Raw genomic sequence first — 15897 nt, forward strand, 5'->3', positions numbered from 1 at the left:
TGATCACCAGAGTCATAGGTCTTGCCACCTTAATAGAAATATGGCTTAAAGAGACAAACAGTCCTAAACTACCTCATCTGTGCCCTTCCTATGAGCATCGGAGCATTTTTCTCACCAGCCTCTGGTAGAAACCTCTACCTCCATTTAGTAAAAGAGCTCTTAGATACAAGATTTCATTTCAGTTATTGGAGGAAGTACGATAACAAGGACATGAGGAGAGATTAACACAACTAATGAAAAATCGAGTTGGATTCTCTGAGGAAGCCTGTTTAGTGAAATGCATCAGAACCTATGTACTTTTCCCAGAACAAATTTAAGATGTTTTACTTGTTATTAGTTGATCAAACGATGAAAATTTGTCTTAGTAAAACAGTATAACAGTACTATAAAGTGCAGTGAAAGACTTAAGAGAGACACATTTAGGGGTGTGGCCCCTGTTCTCTCTACCATTAAGGTTCTGAGCACTTATAGTAATATGGTTGGATAATTTCCACTGAGATATTTGGTGGTCCTTTTTTGTCAATAATTTATTTGGAAATTTTTGGGATTCACCTCCTGTATAATATAAAGTTCCTAATTAGCAGAAAAATAGTGACAGAATTTTTTTTTAAATGGGACAAACATAGAGGATCCTCTAATCAGAAAGTGAAATGTATAAATTGAAGAACTATAGCCAGAACTGAACAGACTTGCATGATCAGTGTACAGACTATATATAACTGTATTATTAAGATAGGCTGAGGAGGGTTTTGACGGGAACTACAATACTTTGGGATGGTTTAGAAAGGCTGGGCAGCAACAACAGTAGTTGAAAACTAATGACAGTGTCAGGCAGACTTCTATGACTGAAATATCAAAGAAAAAAAATAAGACTATTAGGCAGACTGGATGGACCAAATAGGTCTTTATCTGCCATCATTTACTATATTTATTTTCCAGAGAATTGGAGTTGAGGGTGTGGTAGGTAGTGCAGGAGAACTTGAACAAGATCCAAGCATTTACAGGTAGCCAGTGAAGTTTGCGATAATAAGCAGAAACAGGGTTTATGGTTTATTTACTTATATCCTGCTTTTTACAAAGTGGGTTCCAAATATTACATGCATAATTAAAACAACTTTACAATATTTCTAAAACAACTTTACAGTATTTCTTTAAGCTGAAGATCAGTCTGATTGCAGTATTCTGAATCATTTGGAATTTGTGCATATTAGAAGAGGTTTTGTCTGCATAGAGGGAGTAGCAATAGTAAAATTGAGTCAGGACAATCATTTGAACTAATATAGCAAAGTGGTTGTAGTAGAAGTAAGATCTGATTAGTCTTAATTGCTTTAGGCTATAAGAACATAAGAATAGCCTTACTGGTCAGACCAAAGGTCTATCAAGCCAAGTAACCCATCCTCATGGTAGCCAATCCAGGTCACTAGTGCCATCATGGATGAGCAGCATTTGATAATAGTCATTAGGCTTGATGAGTCTTGGTAAACTCTCCATAACATCTTAGATTTTGCCACCAGGCAGACAGTATACCTCCTGGGACATCATTTCTGGTCTGCAGATGGATGCTTCTGTACCCCTCAGAAGGGAATCAACAACTAACACTACCTTTTGCCTCCTAGTGTTCCAGCAACTATGGGGATTTTGAGTTTTAGTCCTTCTTCCCCCTTGGATGCTCTTATCTTCTCCACTTCCAGGGCTACATTCTGGTTCTTCAGTTCAAGCTAGGTGGAGTCACAGTATCCATTCTGCAGTATCCATAAACTGAGTTCAGCTGTCCTCCCTCAGCACTAGTTCTTCTTCCCCACTGCTGGAAATTTTTGAGACCTCATGAAGCTTTTTATCAATGTAGCTTTCATTCTTATGGATGCTTCTCAGTTTTGCCACCTCCTCAGTTCCTTTACTTCCTTCATGAGGGATTCAAGCTGAAGACAGCTTGCACATGGAACCACTCCCTCTGCTCAGGCAACATTTTCTGTCTGTACATAGACAGAAGCTATAACCTGAGCAACAGCTTTGGTGACACAATGTTTCCCAGCCATACTGTGGTTGCAGAACTACTTGCACCTTTTCCCAAATTTGAATGCCAGCAGGTAAGATATTCCAAAATTGAGTTTTTCTTCCCCTTAGCAGATCCTCATTCAACACCTCTTCAGTACAATGTTTCATGTACTCTACGCCAACACCTCAGATTCAATAATCCACTTATTCTCCAGTTCTTTTTTTTCATCCTCCAGAATCTACAAAACGCATCCAATAATCATCCCAAAGGAGTGAAATACAAACAAATGTTCAACTACTTAACCACCAGAACTTGGAACGGCCTTCCGTCACCTATCAGAACAGAAATGATCTATCACAATTTCTCCCCCCCCCAAAAAAAAAAAAAACTTTCCTATTTGATGGTTTCCATTAACCAGAATAATAGGTTCATCAACCCAAGAAAAACTCTCTTCATTACTTCAATAAAAACTCTCAAATTCTTATCTTAGCATCAACTACAAATGGCAATATCACAAATACTAATATCACTATAAATCTATTCCTCTTATCTATAATCACTTGCTACCTTTTAATGGAATTAATTTGTTAATAATATTGTATTCTCCCCTTATAATGTAAGGGCCTTTTGATTGTGAATTGTCGTGAACCTAAATTGGATAAGTGTGATACACAAATTCATATTAGATTAGTGGCTTTGAGCGATCCCAGAAAGGGCTTTAAAATTATTTGGAAAATTATTTGCTGATCATATTCATGGGAAAAACTTCAATTTGCAGTTTTTCCAACTTTATTTTTTTTTCTTGACAACCCTATTACCACAGCTTGATAAGGGGGGAATTCATCAAAGGATGTTACCGTGTTAGTGTGCCCTAATGATTAGGAATATATAACCCCCCCTTTATAAAGCCTCAAAAGCATTTTTTAACGCCGGCGGGTGCGCTGAATGCTCCGCGCTGCTCCCGATGCTCATAGGAACTCCATGAGTGTTGGGAGCAGCGCAAAGCACTCACCGTGCCAGCTGGTGCTAAAAACATGCTTTTGCAGTTTTGTAAAAGTTGGGATAGTGTTTAGTGCATGCTAATGCAATCACTGTGTGCCAACACAGTAGCACCCTTTGATGAATTCCCCCCTAAATGTGATACATTAATCTGTGAAATGTGTGTTTGTATCAAAACATTTGCTAATCTTGGAAAAAACCTTTGTAAATCTTTGTAGTCTACAGCAGTGGTTCCCAACCCTGTCCTGGAGGACCATCAGGCTAATCGGGTTTTCAGGATAGCCCTAATGAATATGCATAGAGCAGATTTGCTTGCCTGTCACTTCCATTATATGCAAATCTCTCACATGCATATTCATTAGGACTAGCCTGAAAACCCGATTGGCCTGGTGGTCCTCCAGGACAGGGTTGGGAACCACTGGTCTAGAGAATATATAATGTATCATATTTGAACATTTTTTTTCTATCTTTATATCAAGGGCCAAGTAGTCATAGTCCACTGCTGATTTCCCTCAGTGGAGACCATACCTCTTCCCTAAATATAAGCAGCACTGGCCATGAAGTATTTCTTCGTTGGTCAGCAGACCATGGCACCAACAAAAAAGGCTTCCGAATCAGATATATAGGTATGTGATTGGGGCATTTACAATTTCTTACAGTGTGGAAACGGATACAGTACCGGCTTTCTCAAATGCAATATGGGCTATGTCATTTTTCTCATGCCTTTATGTAGAGACATCTGGTTGGAAAGCTGTTAGGAAGGTCTCGCATGCATTTTTATGAATAAACTCACTGATATTTTTTCCTCTGTGTGATATTTTACTATTCATGAATCTTTGCCAATTTAACAAACCTATGCTAATGTCCAAACTAGTGGCAATAAAAAACATTAGCATTCTTTGCATCATTCAATAGCTGCCAAGTTGATAGCACATGCCATTGTGTAGTCCTGAATTTCTTTGTTAATATTATTTGCTGAGAAATTTCAGTCATCAAGGCATTCTGTTATTATTTTCTTTTTTAAAAGAATAAAATAAAGCATAACCCTAAACATTTTTTCATTCCTAAATTCTGTAATGTAGGCAAATGTTATATTTATGCAGAAGCCCACAAAACATTAGCAATAAATCCAACATTTGTCCCTTGCAGCCTCATTTTCCCCCAAGCACTCTATTTCCCCCCACCCCCTTCCCCCGGTACTACACAGTCTACCATGCTCCTTTCTCACTTGCCAGCCATTTCTCACCCCTTATCTTACTTTCCCTCTCCCAGGCACTATATCTCCTTTCTGTCACTTCATCCCAAAGGATCTCTCTCTCTCTCTCTCTTTCTTTTTCTCATATTTTCATCCTCCCTTGCAAAGCACTCTCTCTCTCTCTCTTTCTCGATCTATCCCTCTGTCCTTTCTCACCCCAGCACTATCTCTCAGAGCTAACATTTGGGGGAGCAAACAGGGCAATTGCCCTGGGTCCAACAGCTCCAGAAGGCCCCATGATCTGGGCATATCACTCAGCTACCATCAGCCCTGCCTTCAGCCTTGATCCCACTAAACCGAATAGCAATAACAAAGTCAGAATCTGCAGGGCCTTCCCTCTTGCCTGAATCACTATAGGCTCTACTGGTCTCAATCCCACCCCTCTCTGAAGTGACTTCCTGTTTTTGAGGGTCAGGATCAAGACCTGAGTTTGTAGCAACACAGGCAGGAGGGAAGCTCCCGCATCTTCTGCCACCCAGTTTAACAGAACTAGAGGTGATGGCAACTGAATGTTGGAAGAGGCAAAGATAAAAGGGTGTGGATCAGAGCCAATTAGCCAAGGGAGGAAATAGAGATGCTGGATTTTGGGGAGAGGAAAAAAATGTGAAATGCTTGTTATGAGAAGAAGGATGGTAGATATAGAGAGGAATGGTATGACAGAAGGGAGATGATGATCAGCTTGGGGGAGGACAGTTATTGGAACTGGGTGGGAGTGGGAAGAATAGGGACACAAAGACAGATGCTGTACCTTCCAGGGAGCAGAGTGAAATGGGAAATGTTGGACAAAAGAGGATGGAGTATGAAGAAAGAAGGGAGATGCTGAACATGGGTAGAGAGAGTGGGGAGACAGAGGGAATATGCTGGACATGGTGAAGGGAAATAGGGAAACAAGGGGAAGACGCAGGATTGAGGGGGATATGAAATACTGAATAAGGGATGGAAAGAAAGGATAAATGCCTACTTGTGGTAGAAGGAAGATAGTGAAAATGGAGGGAGTAGGATGACAGAAGATTGGATTAAGATGGCGAAGTGAGCAGATGTACTGAAATGGGATTGGGGAAGATGGGCTTAGGAAAATTGCTGCTAGATCAGATAAGGAAGAAAAAAGGAACATGGAAGGATGCTGGACATGGGGGTTGTAGGGTAAAGGAAAAAATGGACATGGAGTGAGTAGGAAGACAGATGGGAGATGCTAAACATTGGGTAGAGGCAGTAACAACACAAAGGGGATTCTGGACATTGGAGAAATCAGCAGATAGGGGTGATGCTGATACAGAAGAGGAGATACAGTGTAGAGGAACACATAGGGATGTTGCATATGAAGGAAGAGTAAGGTGATAGGAAGAGATCTTGAATGGAGGTGGAAAGAGAGAGTTGAGGTGTTGGAGGAAAAAAGGGAGTGGATGAAGGGGGCAAGAGATGAGAAACTAGTCAGAAGAGTAAAAATAGAGGGGAGAAAGAGAGTTAGAGAAGATACTGGAAGGGAGAGTTATCAAAAAAGTGGTGAATAATAGGATGAGAGAGAAGGAAAGTTGTAAAAAGAAGCAGATAGAGATGCAAACAATTAAATGGAGGAAAACTGAAAGGAAAAGGTTAAAGTCAGAGATGGATATAGGAGAAGAAGTGAAGAAGACAGGAAGTGAGAGAAGTTGCAGATAGACTGAAGACCCTAGAAAGAAAATTAAGAAAAGACTGAAGAAAGCAGAAATTGGGATAAACATGAATAAAATGGCCAGACAACAAGGGTAGAAAAAAAGAATTGTATTTTTTAAGTTCATGAAGAGAAAATGCAGTTTTATAGCAAATTTACATTGCATTCTTTTTTTATTTATTTAATCAATTTTTTAGCCTGTCCTCCCAGAAGAGCTCAGAACGGGTTACAAGTTTATATGCATATTAAAAGTTGGCGATGAGAAAGTCAGGAAGTGTTTTCTGGTAGCGTTTGGTAGAAAGAGTTAGTGTAAAGACATCTAATAGAATGAGCACAGTATTCTTGTAGTGAAAGGAATGATTCCATATACAGAAGAACAAATCTGACATAGGTGTAAGGATAATTAACAGTAGTATGACAGTTCAGACAATTACAATTGCTGCATAGGTATTGGGACTATTTACAGGAACAAGGCAGTTTTGGCAAACTCACAGGTCTGGTCAGAATTGGTTCAAGGATAGGAGTGGTCTTTGTAGACAGTACTATATAAAAAAGTGGGTTTTTACTGCCTTTCTGAAGTTCAGTATTTCTGTTAGTGATCTGATAGAATGTGGGATTCCATTCCATAATCTGGGTAAGAAGTGAGAGTAAACGCGCTTATGGGCATTTTCTAGGTTGAGGGTCAAGCTGGTGGGGTGGAAGGTCTTCTCTCAGCTTGCGATCTTAGAGGCCTGTTAGGGGTGTAAGTTGATAGCTTTCTTGATATGTAGGCTGGGACTATATTCTCAAAGAATTTGAAGGCTAGTGTCAGGGTTTTAAAGATACAGTGGTTTCAAATGGGTAGCCAGTGTACAGCAGCCAGAGCTGGAGTGATGGGGTCATGGATGTTCAGATTTTTGAGTAGGCGAACTGCTGCATTGTAGTCGTACATTCTTTGATGACAGCCCTACGAATAATGATTTGCAATAGTCCATGTGGGATTTTCCAAAGTGTAGTGTTGTTTCTATTTTGCTTTCTCTAGTTTAGCACTGCATGCAGCGAATGGCTTCTTGAGGTTTAAGTTTAATTTTGTGTTCATATTTTAAGTTTGTAGTTGCTTGTAGTTGCATTTTCCTATCTAGGGGCCTTGTTGTGAATATGTGAGCTTTGTGATATGTGCATCACAGATCTTCTTATTGTGTTTAGTGACTTGCGAGATAGCTGATGGGGAGGATGGGCAGCGGCACTGTGGTTGGTTACCAAATTTTCTCCACAAACCTCTCTCTGCCCCATGCCCAAATGCAAAATATAAATGTCTAAAGCTGTTGGAGATCCCAAAGCCCTGCCAGCTGAAGAGCTCTTTTTCTATTACAGTGACCAGAATTCTCCAAGTTCTGCAGCTAGTGGCAGCTTGGGGACACTGCCTCTAGCTGTAGAGCTTGGAGGTTTCTGACTTCCAGACCAGAGGAGTTAACCTTCAATTGGCAGGGCTTTGGGATCCCCAGTAGCCACAGCAAAGGAGGCGACTAATTTTTGAGGGCCAGGGCCAGGGACCCATATGTGTTCAATACAAAAATAAGTGCATATCTATTTTTATTTGTTGAGTGTTTTAGTACTTGCCGAGTTTAATTTCTTGAGGTTCCCAATTCAATTTCTATTTGTGATCCCCTTTTCTGCATTTGATAAAGGTCTGTGTTTTTGTGTATGAAGAAGTCATTTAAGTTGTTTTATGTGTGGTAGAAATGGCTGATGAAGAGATCAAGGAAAAGGGATCTGAGGCCCCCCTCCTTAATTTCTGCCCTGGGTCCTGGTATGTCTAAAACCGCCCCTGCTCTCTTCCCTTCCCTTCTCCTTATTCTCATGGCTTATTGTTTTTAGTGCCATCCACAGCTATGAACCTTCGAACAGAGGAGATTGAGAGGGGACATAATTGAAACATTCAAAGGAATAGACTTAGAGATAAGGACAGGTTGTTCACCCTCTCCAAGGTAGGGAGAACAAGAGGGAACTCTCTAAAATTGAAAGGGGATAGATTCCGTATGAACATAAGGACGTTCTTCTTCACCCAAAGACTGGTAGAGAGCTTGAACGCTCTTCCGGAGTCTGTCATAGGGGAAAACACCATCCAGGGATTCAAGACAAAGTTAGACAAGTTCCTGCTAAAACAGAACGTACACAGGTAGGGTGCTGGTCTTTGACCAGAGGACCACCGCGTGAGCGGACTGTTGGGCACGATGGACCACTGGTCTGACCCAGCAGTGGCAATTCTTATGTTCTTATGTTCTCATAACTCAAAGCCAATCTCTCTCCCCCCCCCCCCCAACACACACACAATGTCCAGCATCTCTCTTCTTCCCTTCTATATTCTCCACTATGTAGTATCTAGCATCTCTTCTCTTCCTTACCCCTCCCCCCCATGGTGACCAGCATCTATCTCATTCTTTCCCTTTTTCCATCCCCCTCCCTGTTTTCACAGCTTATTTCCATTCCTCCAAGGCAGTGATGTGGCAGTCAACATCTATAGAAAATACATTGCTGCTGACTCTGGGCCTTGAACATACCTACTAGTCTTTTTATATGCAAGGCCCCCAACAATAGTATCACAAAACTACTGCTAGGGATCATCCTTCTTTATAAGGAGTAATATTCCTCATGTTGAAGAATGAACCCCTAGTAGTAGTACCATGCAACTATCTTTGTGGATTGTCAGCACCATTTTGAGTAGCACCAGAATCAGAGTATAGCTGCTATCTTGGACTACCAAGGAGACTACTAGGTAAGTACTTGTGAGAAAGGTGGTTGAGAGTGGAGGGAGGTTGTGGAATTGGGGTTGCTCTTGGGGTGCAACTGGGGTATTTCTGAATGGAACAGGTCAAGGGGTCAGCTCTTTGGGTGTATTGGATTGAAAGGGTCAGCTCTTCAGAGGGCATAAAGTATTAGGGAGATCAACTCTTTGGCATTCTTATCGTGAGGTTTCCATATGTGGGTGTCTGATTGGGGGTTCCATGCTAAATGCTTTAGCAGATAGTGTGGGCACTAAGGGAACACCCAGTTTCCATGCTATTGTAACCTGTCCATAAAACACCGGTACCGGTTGCAGAATCATAGCCAGGTCAAACATAGACACTGAAAATGTAGGCCAGGGTTTTGAAGGCCTCCATTTCTGGTTTCTATCTTTGATGTGAATCATGTCTATAGAGGTACCTACCAATGCCTAAGGTCATTCCAGCATTAACCACACCTCCATCGACCTTAGGCACCAATAGGCGCCTCCATAGATGAGATTTATTTCTTTAATTTCTTTATTTATTCAATTTTCTATACCATTATACCAGGAGAGCTCTGAATGTTTACATGAATTTATTCAGGTACTCATGCATTTTTCTGGTGCCAGAATTTTTTTTTTTTTAATAAATGTAATTTTTGTAAACCGCATTGAATTTACAGTATAGAAATATGTAGTTATGTTATGTTATTTTCATTGCTTTTAAATGATGCGGTCAATTAACACGTCACTTAAATGCAATTAAAACAATTATGTTAGGTGGCAGTAAGGTGCCTACCAACACCTATCTTGTGGCACCACTTCTAGAATCAGAGCCTCGGTGTTTTTATTAGATGCCTGTGTGGAACAGTGTTAAAGGCTTTGTTAAAATCTAAATACATCACATCTAGTGCTTTCCTTCTATCCAATTCTCTGGTCACCTAGTCAAAAAAATTGACCAGATTTGTGACAAGTTTGGCCTTTAGTGAATCCATGTTGCCTTGGGTTCTATAATCCAATGGATTCCAGAAACTTCACTATTCTCTGTTTTAAAGGTGTCTGTATTAATTTACTTACCACATAAGACAGACTTATGGGCCTGTAGTTTCCTACCTCTTCCTTCCAGTTCTGTGGAGAGGGACCACACCTGCCCTTCTCCAGTCTTCTGGTACAATTCCCGACTCTAGAGAAGTATTGAAAAGGTCAGCCAGCAGAGCTGCCGGAACTCCCCTAAATTCCCTCTGTACTACTGAACTTCTTTGCTTTGTCCATCTTTAATTTAAGCCAGTTCTTCACTAACACAATTCTCTGAAAATTGTTCAGGATCTACCACACCTCCATCCCTATTTGTTCTTTAGGTATCTTCCCTGTGTAATAAAAGAAGGACTGATGTTGGGCATATCCCCTATATTTAGTTCATGCACTTTGCACATACTGGACTTTAACATTTGCAGTTAGTGCAAAAACTTAACAGTAGTAAAGTTAAATAGATTTCATCAAATCTAATTTGTATATTTTTCATAGGTGGTCATACCCACTTTCAGTTCCATTAGCCAATAATAATAATAATAACAGTTTATATATCGCAATCCCATGAAGTTCTATGTGGTTTACAAAAGATTAAAAAGGTACAGAATAGTTGGACTTAAGTGGGGAAAGAAGAAGTGAGTAAAAGGTCAGGAGGACCGTTATTGAGGAGAGAGAGAGGAACGGGTCAGTTGTCTAGGTATTTCAGGAACATGTATGTTTTTAGGTGCTTCCTGAATTCCTTGTAAGTAGTGGGCGAAAGCAATTGGTCTAGGTCTTTACCCCATACGGCTGCTTGGTGTGAGAGAAGGTGTTCATGGTGTTTTTTCAGTTTGCAACCTCTAACTGGAGGGGAAACAAAGATTGAATGTGTGCTTCTCCTGTGTCTGTTAGTGGAAAATGAGAAAAGGTCCGTTATGTATTTGGGGGCTAATCCATAAAGTACTTTGAAACAGATGCAGGCGAATTTAAACTTAGGCGTGCTTCCATCGGCAGCCAGTGCAGCTGCCGGTAATAAGGTGTCACGTGATCGAATTTCTTTAGCCCGAAGATAAGTCTGACAGCTGCATTTTGCATAATTCGAAGGTGATGCTGCAATAGTCAAGTTGACTTAGTATGAGGGATTGTACTAGGATTCTGAATGCTGACGTATCGAAGTAGGATTTAACGGATCTAAGTTTCCAGAGGGTGAAAAAACCCTTTCTGATTACGGAGTCCACCTGGTCTTTCATGGTTAGGCATTGATCCAGAGTTACACCCAATATCTTCATGGTGGACTGAATAGGGTAACTAAGTTCGTTGATACATAGTGGGGTTTTGGTATCAAGCGGGTGGGGAGAGGCAGTGAAGAATTTTGTTTTTTCTGGATTGAGTTTGAGCTTAAAGTCTGTCATCCATTGTTTCATCACATTTATGGCTTCTGATGCCTTGGGAATGGTTTCCAAGATGGAGTTAGCAAATGGGATGATGATTGTAAAATCATCTGCGTAGCTGAATAGTTTTATCCCCAGTTGGGTTAATTGCGCACCCAGGGATGACATGTAGACATTAAAAAGTAATGGGGATAGCGGTGACCCTTGTCGCAATCAGAAGTGAAGAACTGCCCAAACCATGCCCACTCCTCTACTCCTCCCCATCCCCTTTTATAAAATTACCAGACATGATGTGGACCTACCCAAACCTTACTCCTTTTGCATAACCCTACCCCTTACCTTTTTTGTATAACCCACCCAAACCCTGCCCCCTTTAACATTACCCAATCTAAACCCCACCCATTTTGGTGATGACATAGGAAGTGTTGTCATAACCCCACCCAGGTCACATCTTCTTTCAAGTTGGTGGTGCATACTGGGGGTCCGTACATAATTTCCTGTTTCACAGTTCTCACCACTATCTTGGATGGGTCATGTGACAGGTAGTGATGTTGATTGCCTAACACCATCCCCAGATTAGCATATGCAGTAGGTTTTTCCCCATCCTTTCTTTTTATTTTTAACCATTCATCCCTCCTAGCTTGTTTTTTAGCTTTTACTTTAGTTTTCCTTTCAGAAAAAAAATAAAATTCAACTTTTTAAAATACAGCTCTTATTTCTGTGTGTAAAAAACCCCAAACAAACCAGCAAACAGCAAAACAATCTCTTGCATTTTAAAAAGCCACCCCCACCCCCCCATCTTTGCACTGCAATCGGATTTCTCTCTCTGCATGCAAACACAAAGTTTGCTGGTTTTAAACTCCTGATTTTTTTTTTTTTTTTTGGGGGGGGACAAGTTTGTTACAGCTACAGTATTAATTCAGATCATTGTAGTTCCTTTTCAACCTAACCCTGTAAACCGTGCCGAGCTCTACGCTTGTGGAGATGGCGCGGTATACAAACCTAAGGTTTAGTTTAGTTTAGATCATGAAAAGCTAGGGTACCATATGGCTCCAGAAAAAGGAGCCACCAAAAAGGGAACCCAAGGAGGCCTCAACGACGAGATAATCAAGGCACAACAAAGGAGTCGTGAGGATGAGATGTCAATAATTCAGCCATGGGTGTAAAGTTCAAAGTTCACTTTTTTGATAGTAGCACTGCGAGGACTCGAACACTCAACACTGACAGTGTTTCAGCATTATGTCAAGTCTCAATGGCTGGTAGTCTCAATGGCTGGAATTCAATATAGGTCAAATTTAGAAGGAACAGGAAAATATCTGGTGAACTTTGAACTTTACACCCGTGGCTGAATTATTGTCATCTCATCCTCACGACTCCTTTGTTGTGTCCAGAAAAAGGAGGACAGATTGAGACATCTAGGTTTTATTTCCATCGAAAGCAATGGAATTAAAACCCAGATGTCTCAAGCCCAACCCATGTCTATGTACTGGGATTGGGTTTTTTCTCTCTGCACACAGACCCAAAGCTTGCTGGTTTTAAACTCCTGAGTAAGCTACAGAAAAGGCAGAAATTTGTTACAACTACAAGCTTTTGTGTCACCAAAGGCTTGTCTGTCAGTGTCTTTGTATAAGTCACAATCCCTTCCACCCCTGTCTCCTCTGTCTTTGTGAAAAAAGGGTCGCTGAAACCAGGGGCCTTTAGATCTTCAGTTTCACACTATCCCAATCGAATTATTTCAGGTTATTTGAAACCCCATCCTCTCAACAATATCTTTCTCTCTCTCTGCTTTTGTTTAACCAAAAAACTGAATCGCAAAGAAAGAACCTCCCACATACACACACACACACAAAAAAAAACTCTTGTTTCTTACCAATGTCAGCACATACACACACTCTCATACATACACAAAGGAAGAAGCTGAGCTTTCTGGCATGTCTGGACAAGTACCCCACCCTACATTCATAAGAGGCGTAAAAGGAGAAAACATAATAAAATGTGGCAAAATAGATATAAAAAGGCAAACATTGCTGGCACTCTAAATGAACGACCTAGCTACTTTTCCATCTGTCAAGAAGGGCTGAAAGATGCATTAGCTAAACACAGATGTCTATATAACCCCTAATATACAAAGATCCAGAAGGAGTAAACAACCCTTACTATTAAAAAGAGAGCAGTACCTAAGTCAATTTCTTAAAGGTCTCGATGCAGGCTACCCACTGATTATTGTTAGTGATCGGAACGGTCGGTTTATGCCTGAAACAATACAGGGTGACCGACTGTTGCCTCAGGAAATGAATAAGTCCTTGCTGGATGAACTGCTAGGTGGGCAAAAGCTGTTTGACTCTCAGGTAATCACCGGTTCATCCTTGCAGGATGAACTAGCTAATGGGCAAAAGCTGTTTGACTTGCACGAAGTTTCTCTAGCAGAAGGCCGAGGTAACACTCAGAACATAACCATGACCAATAACACCATGATTATGACAGAAACTGTCAAGTACAAGCTGGCTAGGATGACCGAAGACACTACTGAAGAAGCCATCAATGATGCAAAACTGTAAAAAGCTGTGGATGATGTACAAATAATGGAGCTTCTAAACCAGAGGAATGGCCCTTCTCAGTTTCAGAAGTAAGCTTATAGTTTTGTGTTCTTTCTGATAAAATACAAACCAGATGAAATATACTATGATTGGTTTTTCTTAAACAGCGTTTGACAGACTGTCTATATTTTGTTGCAGGTTAACAACGAAAGGAATAGAGATGCAGTGGGGTCACCATCTATCAATGATACATGTTTGTGCTACATGTTCTGTTGTCAATACATGCCTGAGAATGTCCGAGGTATTCAGAGACTTTGCAAATGGGTCTCTAGACCTGCAGGTGTCTAAGACATGAGATGGTGGCACCATATAGGTTTTATTAAGCAACTGAGGATCCACAGTCTTTGTTGGAAATGTCTTCAATTCATTTGTGTGGATAACAGAGTACTACATTATACAACACTGTTGGTTCCTGGCTGTAGTGCATTGAATATGTGGGGGTGAAGGTAGCATCCCTGCACGAGATGTCAACCTAGTATAAAAAGTCCAGAAATTACAAACAGTTTGCGAAAGATTATGTTTGGAGCACAATCTAGGCATCATTCTGACTGCAGGGTATAAAATGGAAATTCTGGGGTGATGAATTTTGTTGCCGTGACATTCTCTAAGATTCTTTTTAATGAAATAACACTGTTATTGACCTTATCAAAAGTGTAAAAATAGCACCTCATCCTTTTGAAAAGCTAGATAGTATGGGGAACCATTTGAAGGAGAATGACTATATAAATTATATACATTGCAAGAAAACTTGATTCATTTTACAAACATCTGTAGTTCTCAATATGTTTGTAACTGTTTCAGACTTTGGAACATGTTGAACAAAGGCAATGAGTAGAAATGTAAATAGCGGCCATTAAATAAAATGTATGTAAAGAAAATATTAACTGATGTATCACATATCATGATAAAAAGTCATAAAATAATGAAGCGTCATGTGTTCTTATAAACCATGTTAAAAAAATTAAGTTTCAGGGCCCCCTGAATTTTTCATCAAACCGCGTTCCATGAACGGGATACTGTAGCCATGTGTCAGCCTAGATCAGGGGTCTCAAAGTCCCTCCTTGAGGGCCGCAATCCAGTCGGGTTTTCAGGATTTCCCCAATGAATATGCATGAGTTCTATGTACATGCACTGCTTTCAATGCATATTCATTGGGGAAATCATGAAAACACGACTGGATTGCGGCCCTTAAGGAGGGACTTTGAGATTCCTGGCCTAGATAGTGTGTGGTGTTGGTGGGGGTAAGGGAATATCACAGAGAAGGAGGTTCTCTTTGTTTGTCCAATCATATTCCTTATAGACATTTTCACCAGAAATACCACCCCACCCTGAACAGTATACGATAGTCAGGTTTGTGCCAGAAGCAGTGGTGAAGAGTATGAGGTCTGTGTGATCTTTTTAGTTTTAAATTAAGAAAAATGGGGAGACCCAATGATCCACAGTGAAAACAATCCACCGATGAAAACAAAAACTGTGGATGCAGATGTTCTGGAGATAATTTATTAAACACTGACACATAAAACCATAAAAATTCAATTAAAAAAGTACAATGATAAAAAATACTGTGATAAAAATCCAACCGGATCCTACATGGTTCGTGTTTCGACGAACATGCCTTCCTCAGGGATCCAATGGTTTGCAACCTCACATATAAAGAATTGGACTGAAAACAGTCTATTGTCTTTAAACATGTGAGCAAAGAACACCGCAGACAAGCTGAGGAAGGCGTGTTCGCCGAAACATGGACCGTGTAGGGTCCGGTTGGATTTTTATCACAGTATTTTTTATCATTGTACTTTTTTAATTGAATTCTTATAGTTTTATATGTCAGTGTTTAATAAATTAACTCCAGAACATCTGAATCCACAGTTTTTGGGGTTTTTTTCCATCGGTAGTTTTAAACTAAGACATCAACATCGCCACAGAAAATGGAATCTACAGAGAGCAACAATAGTGAAATGGTAAGATTCTAAACAACATTACAATATGTTTTCATGCAAACTAAAAATTGATCCTTAATTTAACAAAGGCATGTGTTTTCTACACAGGAAGAACACAATCAGAGGCCAAAGACTAAGAAAACACACACACACACACACACAAGGCCTCTGCGCACATACTGTATGAGCATGTCTGCAACAGAAGAAAAGATTCCTGTCACAAAACTTTCATGTAAGTGTTTGCAGGTCCTCAATCTAATGTGCTAAATAAAACAATTTAGTTAGGTACAGGTGATGAATGCGCTGCTATGCTGCTA

General features: G+C 40.3%; 1 protein-coding gene across 1 annotated transcript in view; it reads left to right on the forward strand.

The window, feature by feature from the left end:
• The window catches only part of CSMD3 (CUB and Sushi multiple domains 3), a 1852015-nt gene that overhangs the window by 1591573 nt on the left and 244545 nt on the right, over window positions 1-15897 (forward strand). Inside the window, exon 49 of the mRNA XM_033933128.1 lies at window positions 3475-3621. Within this exon, the coding sequence (XP_033789019.1) occupies window positions 3475-3621 (147 nt within the window). The remainder of the gene's footprint in view (window positions 1-3474; window positions 3622-15897) is intronic.

This window comes from Geotrypetes seraphini, chromosome 2, assembly GCF_902459505.1.
Source record: "Geotrypetes seraphini chromosome 2, aGeoSer1.1, whole genome shotgun sequence".
Lineage (NCBI taxonomy): Eukaryota > Metazoa > Chordata > Amphibia > Gymnophiona > Dermophiidae > Geotrypetes > Geotrypetes seraphini.